At 44.7% G+C, this 18,548-nt stretch overlaps 1 protein-coding gene across 2 annotated transcripts in view; it reads left to right on the top strand.

Annotated features, from left to right (window-relative positions):
* The window catches only part of adarb2 (adenosine deaminase RNA specific B2 (inactive)), a 634,387-nt gene that overhangs the window by 583,668 nt on the left and 32,171 nt on the right, over window positions 1–18,548 (top strand). For both annotated transcript variants that reach the window (XM_078425174.1, XM_078425183.1), the window contains exon 8: window positions 17,712–17,893. In XM_078425174.1, coding sequence (XP_078281300.1) covers window positions 17,712–17,893 — 182 coding nt within the window. The remainder of the gene's footprint in view (window positions 1–17,711; window positions 17,894–18,548) is intronic.

Genomic DNA, 18,548 nt, shown 5'->3' with positions numbered 1-18,548 from the left:
TTGCCACCAAAGTGGATAACCTCACATTTATCCACATTAAACTGCATCTGCCATGCATCTGCCCACTCACCCAACCTGTCCAAGTTATCCTGCATCCTCATAGCATCCTCCTCACACTTCACACTGCCACCCAGCATTGTGTCATCTGCAAATTTGTTAATGTTACTTTTAATCTCTTCATCTAAATCTTTAATGTATATTTTAAATAGCTGCAGTCCCAACAGCGAGCCTTGCGGTACCCCACTAGTCACTGCCTGCAATTCTGAAAAGGACCCGTTAATCCCTACTCTTTGTTTCCTGTCTGCCAACCAATTTTCTATCCATGTCAGTACCCTACCTCCAATACCATGTGCGCTAATTTTGCCCACTAATCTCCCATGTGGCACCTCATCAAAGGCTTTCTGAAAGTCCAGGTACACTACATCCACTGGCTCTCCCTTGTCCATTTTCCTAGTTACATCCTCAGATGGAGACAAGTTGTAAGAAACAAACAGATTCCTTGGCACAAAATAGAGGGCACAGCCTCAGAATTAAAGGATGCACCTTTAGAAAGGTTAGAGTGCATGTGGAGAGGATATTTCCGCTAGTGAGAGAGGGGGAGTCTCGGACCAGAGGCCATAACCTCAGAGTAAAAGGACGTGCCTTTAGAATGGAGATGAGGGGGAATTTCTTTAGCAGGAGGGTGGCGAATCTATGGAATTCATTGCCATAGACAGCAGTGGAGGCCAAGTCATTGGGGAATTTTAAAGTAGAGATTGAGAGGTTCTTGATTAGTAAGGGTGCCAAAGGTTATAGGGAGAAGGCAGGAAAATGGGGTTGAGAGGGAAAATACATCAGGCATGATCGAATGAGGTAGAAGACTTGATGGGCCGAATGGCCTAATTCTACTATCACTTATGAACATTTTGAACAAAGGGCAGCAAGGGGTATGTGGAATGAACGGGATATGGTGCCGGTAGAGAGGATTGACAATGATTATATTGAATGTGGAGCAGGTTCAAAGGGTCTAGGTATCACTGTATCCATGAAAATCATTGGAAACCATACTGCACTTAAAGAATATCTGTGCACTATTATCCACTGAATTAATTACCATCTCAAATAGTTCAATTAATTTCACGAGGTATGGTTTACTTTTTACCCATCCTGCTGTTACTTTCGAGTTTATTTATGTTTGTCCAATTGGTCAATTGCTCTGACCCTCGGTACACATCACCTAGTAATTATCGAATTGAATCACAGTGTGAGTTAGAAATAAACCAAAGGAAGGGAAAAAGGGATAAATCATTGTAGCCATACTTCAGACCTGATTGTTTTTTAGATCTTGGGCCAATACTTGGCACTGATGGAGTGTTGCAAATATTGTGCCATGGTTAATATCATCCACTGTATTTCAAAGAAATCATATTGTACATGTAGCACTTCAGTTTCCAAGATACATAACAAAGCAGCATCTGAAAGCAGCTCTCTGTGTCTTTCCAGCCCAGGATCCGTATAGAATATTATAGCAGTATTTACAATACTCTGAATTCAATCAGAGGTTCAAAGAGACAATTCTCATTGACTTGGGTTTTCAGTGTATCTCGGTACATGTGATGATATTAAACCAATACCAATATCCTGGTCCTTTATTAAAGAAGCTTTAACAAACTCAAGATGGGTCAGGAGCCTCGCAATCCCACCAGCACAAACAATGCAACTTGGCATCCAAAGACCCACTAACTTCTGGTTGGAGCTGCTTATTAAAACTGGGATCCTGTAATACAAGAAACATTCCGATAGCTATTGTACTGCTGATCTAAATACAGACAAGAGTGAGATGGAGTATATAATCTAGTGCCAGGAAAAACTAGAACTTAGAGTCATAGAGTGATACAGTGTGGAAACAGGCCCTTCGGCCCAACTTGCCCACACCGGCCAACATGTCCCAGCTACACTGGTCCCACCTGCCCGCGTTTGGTCCATATCCATCCATACCTGTCCTATCCTTGTATCTGTCTAACTGTTTCTTAAACGCTGGGGTAGTCCCAACCTCAATTACCTCTTCTGGCAGTTTGTTCCATTCACCCACCACCCTTTGTGTGAAAAACGTAGTCGCAAATATTTTTGTCTGCCACACTTTACGCTCGTCTGCTGTAGAATTGCAGTCGCAGGCAGCCATTAGCACTAACCAAACCTTTCGTAGGGCACAGATGGCATAATTGTGCAGGGAGAGATTGGCAGAATGTGTCCATCAGCATCTGCCAGGCGTGTGTACCAGAAGTGAAACATAATGCATTTATCAGTGAGAATGATCGAGAATACTCACAGAAGAGCATTTTTTGCACAGATTTTATTTATTAAGGGCGGCACGGTGGCGCAGCAGTAGAGCTACTGCCTTACAGCGCCAGAGACCCGGGTTTGATCCTGACTACGCGTGCTTGTCTGTACGGAGTTTGTGCGTTTGTCCCGTGACCTGCGTGGGTTTTCTCCGAGTTCTTCGGTTTCCTCCCACACCACAAAGACGTACAGGTTTATAGATTAATTGGCTTGATATAATTGTAAAATTGTCCCTAGTGTGTGTAGGATAGTGTGTATGTGTGCGGGGATCGCTGGTCGGTGCGGACTCAGCCTGTTTCCGCCTTTATCTCTAAACTAAACTAAACTAAAAATAGATTTGGATTAATCGTTAAGTCTCAAAGTTTTTAGGAAGAAAGGCTTGTAAGAGTCAAGAGTGTTTTATTGTCATGTGTCCCAGATAGAACAATGAAATTCTTACTTGCAGCAGCACAACAGAATATGTAAACATAGTACACTGTAAACAATATAATAAATGAGAGAGAAAAATAATGTTTAGTGTGTTTACATACACACACACACATGCACACACATAAGTACACACAAAAAACCCCAATAATAGTGCAATAATAACAATAATAGTCTATGTAGTTCAGAGCTTATTTGAGGTTGTAGTGTTTAATAGCCAAATGGCTGAAGGAAAGAAGCTGTTACTGAACCTGGACGTAACAGTTTTCAGGCTCCTGTACCTTCTTCCCAATGGCAATATGAAATGAGTGTGTGGCCAGGGTGGTGTGGGTCTCTGATGATGCTGGCTGCCTTTTAGAGGCAGCGACTCCAGTAAATCCCTTCGATGGTGGGAAGGTCAGAACCCTTAATGTACTGTGCAGTGTTCACAACTTTTTGCAGTCTTCTTCGCTGCTGGGCATTCAAGTTGCCCAACCAGGCCATGATGCAACCAGTCAATATGCTCTCTACTGTACACCTGTAGAAATTCAAGAGAATCCTCTCTAACACCGAATCTCCGCAATCTTCTGAAGAAGTAGAGGCATTGATGGGCTTTCTTTATAATTGCATCAGTGTGCTGGGTCCAGGAAAGATCTTTGGAAATATGCACACCCAGGAATTTGAGGTTTTTGACTCTCTCCACCGTCGTCCCGTCGATACAGACAGGTTTATGGGTCCTCACCCTTCCCCTTCCAAAGTCCACAATCAGTTCCTTGATCTTACTGTCATTGAGAGCCAGGTTGTTGTGCTGGCAACATTTGATCAGTCGATCGATCTCACTTCTATACTCTGACTCATCACCATCTGTAATTCGTCCAACAACGATGCTGTCATCAGCGAACGAGGATGGAGCTTGCACTACGTCTGGCTACACAGTCGTGAGTATAGAGTGAGTAGAGCAGGGGGCTGAGCACACAGCCTTGAGGAGCTCCCCTACTAACTGTTATTGAGGAAGAAGTGTTTTTGCCAAATCGAACAGATCTGTTGAAGAGGAAGTTGAGGATCCAGCTGCAGAGCGATGCGCAGAGACCCAGTTCCGTGAGCTTGGTAACCAGCTTGGAAGGGATGATGGTATAGAATGCCGAAGTGGTCCAGTGGAGAGCCAGTGAGTTATAGAGTACCTTTCAAAAACTTCAGGTCATAGAAAGAATAATGTCATCTTTCAGTAAAATATCAAAGACGTACAGCTTTGTAGGTTAATTGACTGGGTAAATGGTTTTTTTTAAAGTCCCTAGTGTGTGTAGGATAGTGTTAATGTGCGGGGATCACTGGGCGGCGTGGCTCGGTGGGCTGAAGGGCCTGTTTCCGCGCTGTATCTCTAAAAAAAAAATTTTTAAATCACTACTTTGTTCTCACATTGCTCAGTGACGTTACACTCTACAAATACTGTTTGAAAACAGACCCTTCGGCCTAGCGATGTCCCCGCAAACTAGCACTATCCCACACACTTAGGACAATTCATAATTTACAGATGGCAAGTAACCTACAAACCTGTACATCTTTGGAGCGTAGGAGGAAACCGGAGCACCCGGTGAAAACTCACGCAGTCACAGGGAGAACGTACAAACTCCATACAGACAGCACCTATCGTCAGGATCGAACCCGGGTCTCCGGCGCTGTGAGGCAGCCACTCTACTGCTGCGCCACCGTACCACTGAATCTTGGTTCTAAAGAGAAGACTGCCCAAATGTTGTAATTTCTCATTTGAGTCTGAAACACCAATTGACAGAAGTTTTATTCAAAGAGTTGCTCCTCTCTGGCCTGCTGACTTAACGGTAGTTATTTGCTACCGAATCCTTTGTCACCTTTCACCACACAGAAAGCTGAGTCTCTGCCCAATCTGAGCAATTGTTGCTGGAGCAAGTCTTTTGTGAATTCTTCCTCAAATCCAACTCTCAGCTAAGCAGAAGACAAGTACAAACAGTTTATTATTGTGTAGGTTTCCTCACTTTCCTCCTACAAGTACTCCAGGATCATCCTGTACTCCAGGATTATCCTGTACTCCAGGATCATCCTGTACTCCAGGATCATCCTGTACTCCAGGGTCATTCTGAGGAACAAAGAGGATCTCCACATTCCCACTAAAAAAGGCCAAGTCCAGATTAAGGTTTGCACCCCCAACATGGCTCAGTACAAAGTTCACCATGAGTGTGTAGGTAGGAACTGCAGATGCTGGTTTAAACCAAAGATAGGTAGCGCAGCGGAAGAGTTGCTGCTTTACAGCGAATGCAGCGCCGGAGACACAGGTTCGATCCTGACTACGGGTGCTGCACTGTAAGGAGTTTGTACGTTCTCCCCGTGACCTGCGTGGGTTTTCTCCGAGATCTTCGGTTTCCTCCCACACTCCAAAGACGTACAGGTATGTAGGTTAATTGGCTGGGTAAATGTAAAAATTGTCCCTAGTGGGTGTAGGATAGTGTTAATGTACGGGGATCACTGGGCGGCACGGACTTGGAGGGCCGAAAAGGCCTGTTTCCGGCTGTAGATATATGATATGATATGATATGATGATAGGCACAAAAAGGTGGAGTAACGCAGCGGGTCAGGCAGCATCTCTGGAGAAAAGGAGTAGGTGACATTTCGGGTCGAGACCCTTCTTCAGACCGGAGGGTCTCGACCCGAAGTGTCACCTATTCCTTTTCTTCAGAGATGTTGTCTGACCTGCTGTGTCACTCCAGCTTCTTGTATCTATCTTCAGTTTATTATTGGTTGTACCCAGACACAGTGAAAAACGTTGTTGTGCTATCCAGGCAAATCATAAGATACATAAGTACCTCAGGAAGTTGCAAAGAGAAAATAAACAGACTGCAGAATATTGTGTTACAGCTAAAGTGAAAATGTAGATTAAAAAAGCGCAAGGCCACAACGAGGCAGATTGGAAGATCAGGAATTCATCTTTGGCATATGTTCAAGAGTTAGTAACAGCAGAGAAGGAGCTGTTCTCAATTTTGGTGGTACGTGCTTTCAAGCTTTTGTGCCAACAGGAGAGGGGAGAAGAGAGAATGTGAGCGGTCCTTAATTTTGTTGGCTGTTTTCCAAATGCAATGTCAAGTACAGATGGAGTCGATGGGGGAGGCTGGTTTGTGTGATGGACTGGGCTGCAGTTAACAACTCTCTGCTATTTCTGGCTGTTCTGGGCAGAACCACTGCTATACCAAGTGGTACTGCATCCCACTAGGATGCCTTCCCTGGTGAATCTGTGGAAACAGTTATTGGAGACAAGACAAATTTCCTTAGTCTTTTGGGTGATTCCTTGGCCGTAACCTCATTGGGGTTGGAATAGGATAAACTGTTGGTGATGTTTACAAGTTACTCAGGCTGCCATAGTTAATTCCACTGGCATGGCTTTGTTTCTGCAATAGGGTTTTTAATTCGGACCAAGTTGATTGTGATGGACATTTCCACCATTTGGTGGCTTGAAGGTCCTCAGAGTGGTGATTCTGACAGATCTTAACCCAGTTCTTACTGCCACATAGAGCTGGCCGTAAGAAAAAAAATGTTCAGCAAATTGGCAACCGTAAGGGAAGGAGGTAATGTCAGCAATTGAAGTGCTGGATTGAAACTATAATTGGTGCTCCACAGAGACCCGTGAGGGATTGACAGATGCACTTGGAACGTTGCAGAGGAACCATAAACTCGCATTACACCAAAAATACTTGAAGCTGAAAGAAAAACTCAAAGTGCTTTGTGTTCTCCAGTGCTCTAGTCCCTCACCTCAAGTACTGCCACAGAACATGAGGCGCATCCAAAGTATGAAGTGCACAAGGCTGTTAAATAGACTTGAAAAGTCATTGACTAAAGAAATAAAGACAAGGCACTCTGGAAATCGTATACTCAGGAGAAGTGAATTGTCATATCATCATATCATATCATATATATACAGCCGGAAACAGGCCTTTTCGGCCCACCAAGTCCGTGCCGCCCAGCGATCCCCGTACACTAACACTATCCTACACCCACTAGGGACAATTTTTACATTTACCCAGCCAATTAACCTACATACCTGTACGTCTTTGGAGTGTGGGAGGAAACCGAAGATCTCGGAGAAAACCCACGCAGGTCACGGGGAGAACGTACAAACTCCTTACAGTGCAGCACCCGTAGTCAGGATCGAACCTGAGTCTCCGGCGCTGCATTCGCTGTAAAGTAGCAACTCTACCGCTGTGCTACCGTACCTTGATTCCAGAGGCAAACATTAGCGATGTCTTACTGGTCTCCTTATATATCGGTTGGAGTACTCAACCGATTGTATCAGCACTTCACTGATACAACACTCGGTGCCATTAAGCCGTGCTTGAAGATGTGCTGGGCACAGATGCATCAAAAGGCAGGAACGGGGTACTGATTGTGAATGATCAGCCATGATCACATTGAATGGCGGTGCTGGCTCGAAGGGCCGAATGGCCTACTCCTGCACCTATTGTCTATTGTCTATTGTCAAAAGACATTTGGATAGAGTGACAACACATCCCCTTTAAGGTCAACTCCTCTCCCAGCCACAGCCAAGTCCGATTAAAGGAGAGAGAGAGAGAGAGAGTGAGAGATTTTCCAAGCCCCTTTCCAGCATCATTGAAGCCTCTTTTTATCATTGCTGATTGTGCCGCAGTGTTGCTGTGGAAGAGGATCACAATGATTTTTAAATGCAGTGGGTTTATGGCATTAAAGATAAGGGACCAATTGGGCATTACTTTAGCAGCGTAATGCATTGCAAAAGGCTTTCCACACTTTATAGAAGCCAATTAATCTCCAAAGCCACCTCTTTGGGATGTGGGAGGAAACCGGAGCACCCGGAGGAAATCCGCACAGTCACGGGGAGAACGTGCAAACTCCACACAGACAGCACCCGAAGATAGGGCTAAACCCTGGTCTCTGGCGCTGTGAGGTAGCAGTTCTACCAGCGCAGAAGAGAAAATAAACAGGGCGTACAATGCAATGCAGGCACAAGCAGTTGCAGATGCTGGAATGTGGAGTAAATGGAGGAGAATAGGTTCCTCCAACTTTTTGTGTTTTGCTTCAGAATAGAGTTACCGCTGCAGAGAAAGTGCAGGTGGTAAAAAAATGCAACAGCTCCACCTGCAAGTATTCTTGCTCTGTGCAGGCAGACCTTGATTGTCCTGCACCAAGCCTTTCCATCCCACCTCTCCAACAGTTTACAGCAAAAAGATGCCACTGAGATTGAACGAGGCAAGGGCAAGCCTAACCAACTGCAGATGCGATTTAATTTCAATGGACATTTTGTACCACAGGTGTCTCAAGAGTCGTAGAGTCACACAGCACGCAAACAGGCCCATCGGCCCAACTTGGCCCACACTGACCAACATGTTCAATCTACACTAGTCCCACCTGCCTGCATTTGCCCCATATCCCTCTAAACCTATCATATCCAGTCTAAAGCTGCAAGGTCTAGTTGAAAGCTGAAGCCCAATATTAACAATGTGCATAGGCAATGTAAAATAATCCACATAAAATGAATGAAAATCATCTTATTTTAAAACAAAAATTCTTTTTAAAAAGACAAAATCAGTCTAAGGAAGGGTCAATAGACAATAGGTGCAGGAGTAGAAAAATTCGGCCCTTCGAGCCAGCACCGCCATTCAATGTGATCGTGGCTGATCATTCACAATCGGGTCTCGATCCGAAACATCACCCATTCCTTTTCTCTCAGAAATGCTGCCTGTCCCGTTGAGCTACTCCAGCATTTTGTGCCTATCCACATAAAATGAACTCTTCTTTCACTGAAGCTATTCTGGAGCTCTTGACTCTCACATTTATTTGGGATTAAATACAAGTCTATCATGGATTACAGTACAATTATGCAAATCATGTTGACAGAGTGCAGCATATTTCCCAGAGGCAGTAAAATGGACTAATTGTTTCTGTATAAATATCATCTTCAATTTGATGTGAGCTTTCAGACGGGTATTTAAGTCGATGAAAATGTTACCTTAACGACCCACACCAGCAGACAGCTTCCTCCCTCAGTCACTAATACCAGATGGTTGCTTTTTCTTGCATGATATTAAAAGATGTTTCTAATTCCCAGTATTGATTCTGCTGGTGAGTTAATGTGTGGAGTGAATTGTTCTGTTTGAGAAAATTACTGCAGGAGCTTTATTTTATGGTGATTTGTGTCGCCGATTCCAAAAAAAACAGATTGCTCTCCAGGTACAGAACATTGCCTTTAACAGTCTGTAATTATCACAAAGTATTCTCTGTTAATTGACTGATTCAGGAAGCTAAATATAATGACTACTTATTAATCATGAAAGGAGATGTACAGCGGAAAGGCAGCTGCAATAATTGCACTAACGATGGAGAAACGTTAATTAATGAAAAGAACAATGATGTAAAAAATTAGATACATAATGTTTAGCCACTGATTTAATATGCTTTGGGAACTCATTAGTGTGTGTGGCAACAATGGAGTGCTGGAGAGGACCAGGCCCACACTGTGAACCTCATGCCAAGAGGCAGGTGGTAGTCATAGAGTTTTACAAAGTGGAAACAGGCCCTTCGGCCCAACTTGCCCGCACCGACCGACATGACCCACTAGCCTTCGTTTGGCCCATGTCCCTCTGAACCTGTCCTATCCATGAATCTATCTAAATGTTTCTTAAACATTGCGATAGTGCCTGCCTCAACTACCTCCTCCGGCAGCTCTTTCCAAACACCCACTACTCTTTGTGTGAAGAAGCTTTATCCCTCAGGTTCCTATTAAATATTTCCCCTCTCACCTTAACCCTATGTCCACTGGTTCTTGATTCTCCTACTCTGGGCAAGAGACTCTGTGCGTCAACCCGATCTATTCCTCTCATGATTTCGTACACCTCTGTAAACCCCATTCTCCTGCGCTCCAAGGAATAGAGTTCTAGACTGCTCAACCTCTTCCCTATAGCTCAGGCCCACAAGTCCTGGCAAAACATCGTAATAAATCTTCTCTTCACCTTTTCCATCTTGACACCATCTTTCCTTTAACATGGTGCCCAAAGCTGAACACAATACTCTAAATGCGGCCTCACCAATGCCTTACACAACTGCAACATGACCTTCTACCTTCTATATTCAATGGATAGACACAAAATGCTGGAGTAACTCAGCGGGACAGGCAGCATCTCTGGAGTGAAGGAATGGGTAACGTTTCAGGATGAGACCCTTCTTCAGACTGAGAGTCAGGGGAGAGGAAGTCTAGAGATATGGAAGGGTAAGGTGTGAAAATGACAGATCAATGCGGATGTTGATAAGGGAATGTAGAATGGTCCATCGTTAGCTGAGGGGAAGGTGACAATGAGGCATACAATCAGTAATATTTAATCAGGAGGACAGTAGAACTAGTAGGAGAACTAGGATGGGGGAGGGATGGAGAGAGAGGGAAAGCAAGGGTTACTTGAAGTTAGAGAAATCAATATTCATACCATATACTCAATACTCTGACTGTTGAAGGCCAAAGCCTTTTTGACCACCCTATCTACCTGTGATGCTAGTTTCAACAAACTATGTGACTGTACTCATAGATCCCTCTGCTCTACAACACGCCCCAGAACCCCACCTTGGGTCCTGCCCATGTCAGTGCTCCCAAAATGCTCAGTCACAGGCCTCCATTCCGAAAAGCAACCTTGCACCATCATCCTCTGCTACCTTCCAATTTGCTATCCATTCAGCTATCTCTCCTTGAATACCATGGGATCTAATCTTCCAGAGCAGCCTACCATGCAGAACCTTGTCGAATGCTTCACTGAAATCCATGTATACGACATCTTCAGCTCTGCCTTCATCGACCTTTTATGGTCACATCCTCAAAAAACAATCAGATTCGTGAGTTACGACCTCCAACGTACAAAACCATGTTGACTATCCCTAATCAGCCCTGGTCCATCTAAATGCACGTGTATCCTATCCCTCAGAATACTCTCCGGTAACTTTCCGACCACCGATGTTAAGCTCGCTGGCCTGTAGTTTCCAGCCTTTACCCTGCAGCCCTTCTTGAATAGAGGCACGACTTTTGCCACCCTCCACTCTTCCAGCACCTCGTCTGTATTTAATGACGACTCGTAAATTTCAGCCAGGGCTCCTGCAATTTCCTCTCTAGCTTCCCACAGTGTCGTCGGATACATCTGATCAGGCAGTTCTCAGGGCACAAGAAAGCATCTTGTCCGGCAACATCTCAATCTGGTTTGGGAACAGCTCTGCCCAGGACAGGAAGGCTCTGCAGAGAGTAGTGCGTTCGACAGTCAAAAAGGTTATAAAAAATTACAGTGGGATCTTAATCAGCTGGGTGTAGGCTTTGGAAAGGCAAAGAGTTGCATTTTGGAAAATCAAACCAGAATAGGTTTTTTGGTGATTGGTAGGACAGTGGGATCTAGAAGTACAAGTTCATTGTTCCCTGAAAGTGGTGTCACGGATAAGGAGGATTGTAAAGAAGGTGTGTATGAAGGAACTACAGATGCTGGTTTAAACCAAAGATAGACACAAAATGTCAGCAGGACAGGCAGCATCTCTGGAGAGAAGAAATTCCTTCTCTCCAGAGATGCTGCCTGTCAATAGACAATAGACAATAGGTCCAGGAGGAGGCCATTCGGCCCTTCGAGCCAGCACCACTATTCAATGTGATCATGGCTGATCATTCTCAATCAGTACCCCGTTCCTGCCTTCTCCCCATACCCCCTGACTCCACTATCCATAAGAGCTCTATCTAGCTCTCTCTCTTGAATGCATTCAGAGAATTGGCTTCCACTGCCTTCTGAGGCAGAGAATTCCACAGATTTACAACTCTCTGACTGAAAAAGTTTTTCCTCATCTCAGTTCTAAATGGCCTACCCCTTAATGGCCCCTTGTTCTGGACTCCCCAGCATTGGGAACATGTTTCCTGCCTCTAACGTGTCCAACCCCTTAATAATCTCATACGTTGCGATAAGATCTCCTCTCATTCTTCTAAATTCCAGTGTATACAAGCCTAGTCGATCCAGTCTTTCAACATACGACAGTCCCGCCATTCCGGGAATTAACCTAGTAAATCTACACTGCACGCCCTCAATAGCAAGAATATCCTTCCTCAAATTTGGAGACCAAAACTGCACACAGTACTCCAGGTGCGGTCTCACTTGGGCCCTATACAACTGCAGAAGGACCTCTTTGCTCCTATACTCAACTCCTCTTGTTATGAAGGCCAACATTCCATTGGCTTTCTTCACTGCCTGCTGTACCTGCATGCTTCCTTTCAGTGACTGATGCACTAGGACACCCAGATCTAGTTGTACATCCCCTTTTCCTAACTTGACACCATTCAGATAATACTATGCCTTCCTATTCTTACCACCAAAGTGGATAACCTCACACTTATCCACATTAAACTGCATCTGCCATGCATCCGCCCACTCACACAACCTGTCCAAGTCACCCTGCAACCTCATAGCATCTTCCTTACAGTTCACACTACCACCCAGCTTTGTATCATCTCAAATTTGCTAATGGTACTTTTAATCCCTTCATCCAAGTCATTAATGTATATTGTAAATAGCTGCGGTCCCAGCACCGAGCCTTGCGGTACCCCACTAGTCACTGCCTGCCATTCTGAAAGGGACCCATTTATCCCCACTCTTTGCTTTCTGTCTGTCAACCAATTTTCTATCCATGTCAGTACCCTACCCCCAATACCATGTGCTCTAATTTTGCCCACTAATCTCCTATGTGGGACCTTGTCGAAGGCTTTCTGAAAGTCGAGGTCACCACATCCACCGTCTCTCCCCTGTCAATTTTCCTAGTTACATCCTCAAAGAATTCCAGAAGATTAGTCAAGCATGATTTCCCCTTCGTAAATCCATGCTGGCTCGAAACGATCCTGTTACTACTATCCAAATGCTCCGCAATTTCTCTTTTATAATTGACTCCAGCATCTTCCCCACCACTGATGTCAGACTAACTGGTCTATAATTTCCCGTTTTCTCTCTCCCTCCTTTCTTAAAAAGTGGGACAACATTAGCTACCCTCCAATCCACAGGAACTGATCCTGAATCTATAGAACATTGGAAAATGATCCCGCTGAGTTACTCCAGCATTTTGTGTCTATCTGGGGTAAAGAAGGTACTTGACACACTGGCCTTCATTAGTCAGGGCATTGAGCACAGGAGTTGTGATGTTATGTTGTATTTGTACAAGACATTGGTGAGGTTGCACTTGGAGTATTATGTAATTTTGCTCATCCTGCTTCAGGAAAGATGTCATTTATCTGGAAAGAGCACAAAGAACGTTTTCCGAGAGTGTTGCCAAGACTCGAGTGCATGAGTTGTACAGGCAGGCTAGGACTTTATTCCATGGAGCATACAAGGCTGAGGAGTTATCTTATAGAGGTGCATAAAGCCATGAGTGATATAGATAAATTAATGCATGCAGTCTTTTCTTCCCAGGGTTGGGGAATGAAGAACTAGAGGGCATAGGTTTAGGATTAGAGGGGAAAGATTTAAAAGACACGCAAGAGGCAACCTTTTTACAAAGAGGGTGGCGGGTATATAAAACGGGTTGTCAGAGAAAGTGGTTGAAGCAGGTGCAGTAGCAAAGTTTAAAAGACGTTGGACAGGTTTTGAGGGATATGAGCAAATGGGACTAGCTTAGTTGGACATCTTGTTCAGCATAATGGGCGGCACGGTAGCGCAGCGGTAGAGTTGCTGCTTTACAGCGAATGCAGCGCCGGAGACTCAGGTTCGATCCTGACTACGGGTGCTGCACTGTAAGGAGTTTGTACGTTCTCCCCGTGACCTGCGTGGGTTTTCTCCGAGATCTTCGGTTTCCTCCCACACTCCAAAGACGTACAGGTTTGTAGGTTAATTGGCTGGGTAAATGTAAAAATTGTCCCTAGTGGGTGTAGGATAGTGTTAATGTACGGGGATCGCTGGGCGGCGCGGACTTGGTGGGCCGAAAAGGCCTGTTTCCGCGCTGTATATATATATGATATGATATGATATGATAATGAATGGATTGACTGGGCTTACATTCCATGGAATTTAGAAGGATGAGAGGGGATCTTATAGAAACATATAAAATTCTTAAGGGATTAGACAGGCTAGATGCAGGAAAAATGCTTCCAAGGTTGGGGGAGCCAGAACCAGGGGTCATAGTTTAAGAATAAGGCGGAGGCCATTTGGGACTGAGATGAGGATTTTCTTTTTCACCCAGAGAGTTGTGAATCTGGAATTCTCTGCCACAGAAGGCAGTGGAGGCCAATCCACTGGATGTATTCAAGAGAGAGGTAGATTTAGCTCTTAGGGCTAACGGAATCAAGGGATATGGGGAGAAAGCAGGAACAGGGTACTGATTCTGAATGATCAGCCATGATCATATTGAATGGCGGTGCTGGCTCGAAGGGCCGAAAGGCCTCCTCCTGCACCTATATTCTATGTTTCTATGAAGAGGTTGGGCCGAAGGGCCGTTTCTGCACTACATGACACTGTGACTCTCTAACCTTTCATCATTCTCAGCCTCCACCCGGTTTCTGGCCACATCTAACCCCGCTGACCTCAGTCGTAATGTGTCTTGGGATGTCTGCAGATAGTTTCTATAAATGGACCACCGGCTTCTGTAGTTGTAAAGATGAGAATGAATGTATCTTGTGCTATTTTTGACCCAAGGGACATATTACAACTCTATTTAAACAAATGTAAAGATTATTATTGGAAATCTGGCACAAAATGTAATCTCATAACAATTGATGGCAGCACATTTATCAATGTTTCATAGCTAATGTTTATTAAAAATTAATAACCCATGTTACACAATGTCATTACATTTATAAACTGGTTGTATGTTATGGCTTCACTGAAATGTCGCAAATTATTTCAGCGATGTAACATTGGGTTCATCAAAAGATATTAACAATTTATTGTGATGTTTATCTCTACACGAGTAGCAATAGTGATGTCCCCACACTGTTTGAAAGAAAATTAACTAAATGTACACAGACACTTAGACAGTTATATGAATTTTTAATGCTCACAGTGACGGCTGTCAGCACAGGTTTATTTTACTTTGATTAGATTATGTACAAGTTCATTCAGAATGGTGCTCAAAAGCTGGGTAATAACTGGAACGGTCTTTGCAACAATCTCAACAGTCCAGTGGTGGTGTTACTGGACTAATAATCCAGAGATTCAGAATAAGAATGCAGAGAACGGTGCATTGAATATAAGAATCAGTAAGTCATGATGCAGTTCTGTAAGACTTTGGTGAGATCCAATTTGGAGTACAGTAAACCTTGTTACATCGGAAAATAGTGGGGGGGGGGGGGTGGTATCGGTTGTTGGCGAATGTCCATTATCACTGATAATTCTTTTTAGATTTAGATTTAGAGATACAGTGCAGAATCAGGCCCTTCGGCCCACCGAGTCCACGCCCCCCAGCGATCCCCGCACACTAACACTATCCTACACCCACTAGGGACAATTTTTACATTTGCCCAGCCAATTAACCTACAAACCTGTACGTCTTTGGAGCGTGGGAGGAAACCGAAGATCTCGGAGAAAACCCACGCAGGTCACGGGGAGAACGTACAAACTCCGTACAGACGGCGCCCGCAGTCAGGATCGAACCTGAGTCTCCGGCGCTGCATTCGCTGTAAGGCAGCAACTCTACCGCTGCGCCACCGAATAAGGGCTTTGCTCCAACCACCTAGTGGTCACCTAGCCAAGGTGGTGGTGGAGTCTGGTACAATAGTGGCAATTAAGAAGGTACATGGAGTGATATGGGTCAAGTGCAGGCAGATAAAATGAGATTATCTCGGCATTATGTTCAGAATAGACATTGTGGGCCAGGGCCTGCTCCATGTTCCATGTTTCATGTTCCATGTTCCATGTTCCATGTTCCATGTTCCTGTTCCATGTTCCATGTTCCTGTTCCATGTTCCATTTTCTAGAACGTGATTTTTTTGAGGTTTGACAAATCTAATTCTATCATCAATATCTGGATGTAAAAATACACCATCTGTAAATATTGTCATTGCACTCTCAGATTAGCTAACTGATGCCCATAATGGCGGATCGCCTGCCCTGAAGTGACCTGACCTGATCTTAGTTTAGTTTAGTTGAGAGATACCAGTGCGGAAACAGGCGATCCCCGCGCACTAACGATATTCTACACGCACCAGGGACAATTTTATAATTATACCTAGCCAATTAACCTGCAAACCTCTTTACGCCTTTGGAGTGTGGAAGGAAGCCGAAGAAAACCTACGCAAGTCACTGGGAGAACGTACAAACTCCATTCAGAGAGCACCCGTAGTCAGGGTTGAACCTGGGTTCCTGGCGCTGTTTGGCAGCAACTCTACCGCTGCACCACATGTGAGACTATCAAAGAAACATTCAGCTCAGAAGGAGACCAGGAAGGCTATTACATTTACGCTAGTTGATTAAAAACCATTCAGAATAATCCCATCTCACGGTTCACAGCTTTAGGTTAAGGTACATCAATAGCTCATCCACCTTTAAAAGGCAATGAGGAATTCAGTCTCTACTAGGTTTCCAGGCAGTGGATTCTACAAACACACTTCCACTCTGGAAACGTAAACCTGCCACTTCCCTCTTCTCCTTCAATCTCAAATCTACGGACTGACGGGAAAAAGTCACTCTCCCAGGCCTTCCCATAATTGTATACAAAATAATATATTTATATTAAAATGTAACAACAATGAACTGCAGGTGCAGTTTTATACCAAAAATAGACACAAAATGCTGGAGTGACTCAGCAGGTCAGGCAGCATCACTGGAGAACATGGATACGTGACGTTTCAGGTCAGGACCCTTCTTCAGTCTGAAGACCTATATTTATATTCTTCTGTTCATAAGCTCATAAGGTCATAAGTCATAGAAGCAGAATTAGGCCATTGGAGTCTACTCCGCCATTCAATCATGGCTGATCTATCTTTCCCTCTCAACCCCATTCTCCTGCCTTCTCCCCATAACCCTTGACACCTGTACTAATCAAGTATCTGCCAATTTCCGCCTTAAAAATACGCAATGACTTGGCCTCCTCAGCCGTCTGTGGCAATGAATTCCACAGATTCACCACCCTCTGACTAAAGACATTCCTCATCGTCTCCTTGTTCCGGACAAGCTCAGCACTCCTCATCTCCCCCGGTAGGGTTAATGTAAATGGGTGGTTATTGTCAGCAGGGACTCGGTGGGACAAATAGCCTGTATCTCTCTCAACCTCTATATCTCTATCTATCCAAACCATCAACAGACAGGATAGAATTGCTACGTCATTTGATATTCGGACGCTGCCTCAACATTTTTGATCTCCATCCCATTGGGTTGGTTTTAATATGTAATATCTTTAGCCTTTCTGCTCTTTTATTTAATTCCCCAACCCAATTAACACCACTGGTCACAGATTTTTCAGGTGCATTTGGACAAGCGCCTGTCCTAGATTGGCAATAGCCAACAGCTCATTCATCACTTCATTGCAGCGAGCGGCAATTAGGGGGACCAGAAACGAGCTGCGCCAGATGAACTACAAGTTCACACGCAAAGTGATCAGCTGGGAACAATCTGCTCAAGGCCCCTGTTTAGAATCAACACATCCGAGCACGGTGAAATAATTCCAAAGGAGTTGCAAGTCAAGGGCATTTCTTCCCCGCTGTTATCAGGCAACTGAACCATCCCACCACAAACTAGAGAGCAGTCCTGATCCACCATTCACCTCATTTGGAGACCCTCGGACTATCTTTGATCGGACTTTACTGGCTTTACCTTGCACTAAAGGTTATTCCCTTTATCATGTATCACTGTGAATGGCTCGATTGTCATCATGTATTGTCTTTCCGCTGACTGGCTTGGGCTCAACAAACGCTTTTCACCGTACCTTGGTACGCGTGACCATCAACTAAACGAAACTCATTTCCGCGCAGGTTTGTTAACTCTCTCCTGCTTACAACTGTGTTTCAGGTGGAACGTCATGGGAACTCAGGGGTCACTCCTGAGCCATTTCATCGAACCCATCTACCTGCAGAGCATCGTGCTGGGGAGCACCCATCGGGTCGACCACCTTTCCCAGGCAATGTGCCGACGACTGGACAGTATCGACCAGCTGCCACCACCCTACCGCTACAACCAGCCTCTCCTCAGCGGTACGTTATCAGTCACAGTACGTTATCCAGAACCAGGGGTCACAGCTTAAGGATAAGGGGGAAGTCTTTTAGGACCGAGATGAGAAAACATTTCTTCACACAGAGAGTGGTGAGTCTGTGGAATTCTCTGCCACGGAAGGTAGTTGAGGCCAGTTCATTGGCTATATTTAAGAGGGAATTAGATGTGGCCCTTGTGGCTAAAGGGATCAGGGGGTATGGAGAGAAGGCAGGTACGGGTTACTGAGCTGGATGATCAGTTTCACTTCTTGCATGATTGCCATTACCCATCTAGACACAATGCAATTCCCTTTTACAAGGGTCCAGGTCAGTTTTAAGCAAAACATACAACAAAGACCACTTTGGCACTTTGCGATACATGCCAACTGATGTCTGCAACAATAGACAATAGACAATAGACAATAGGTGCAGGAGTAGGCCATTCAGCCCTTCGAGCCAGCACCGCCATTCAATGCGATCATGGCTGATCACTCTCAATCAGTACCCCGTTCCTGCCTTCTCCCCATACCCCCTCACTCCGCTATCCTTAAGAGCTCTATCCAGCTCTCTCTTGAAAGCATCCAACGAACTGGCCTCCACTGCCTTCTGAGGCAGAGAATTCCACACCTTCAGCACTCTCTGACTGAAAAAGTTCTTC

This window comes from Rhinoraja longicauda, chromosome 2 (assembly GCF_053455715.1).
Source record: "Rhinoraja longicauda isolate Sanriku21f chromosome 2, sRhiLon1.1, whole genome shotgun sequence".
Taxonomy (NCBI): Eukaryota; Metazoa; Chordata; class Chondrichthyes; order Rajiformes; family Arhynchobatidae; genus Rhinoraja; species Rhinoraja longicauda.
Note: the sequence above shows the minus strand (reverse complement) of the source record. Positions and strands in the feature narration are given on the sequence as shown.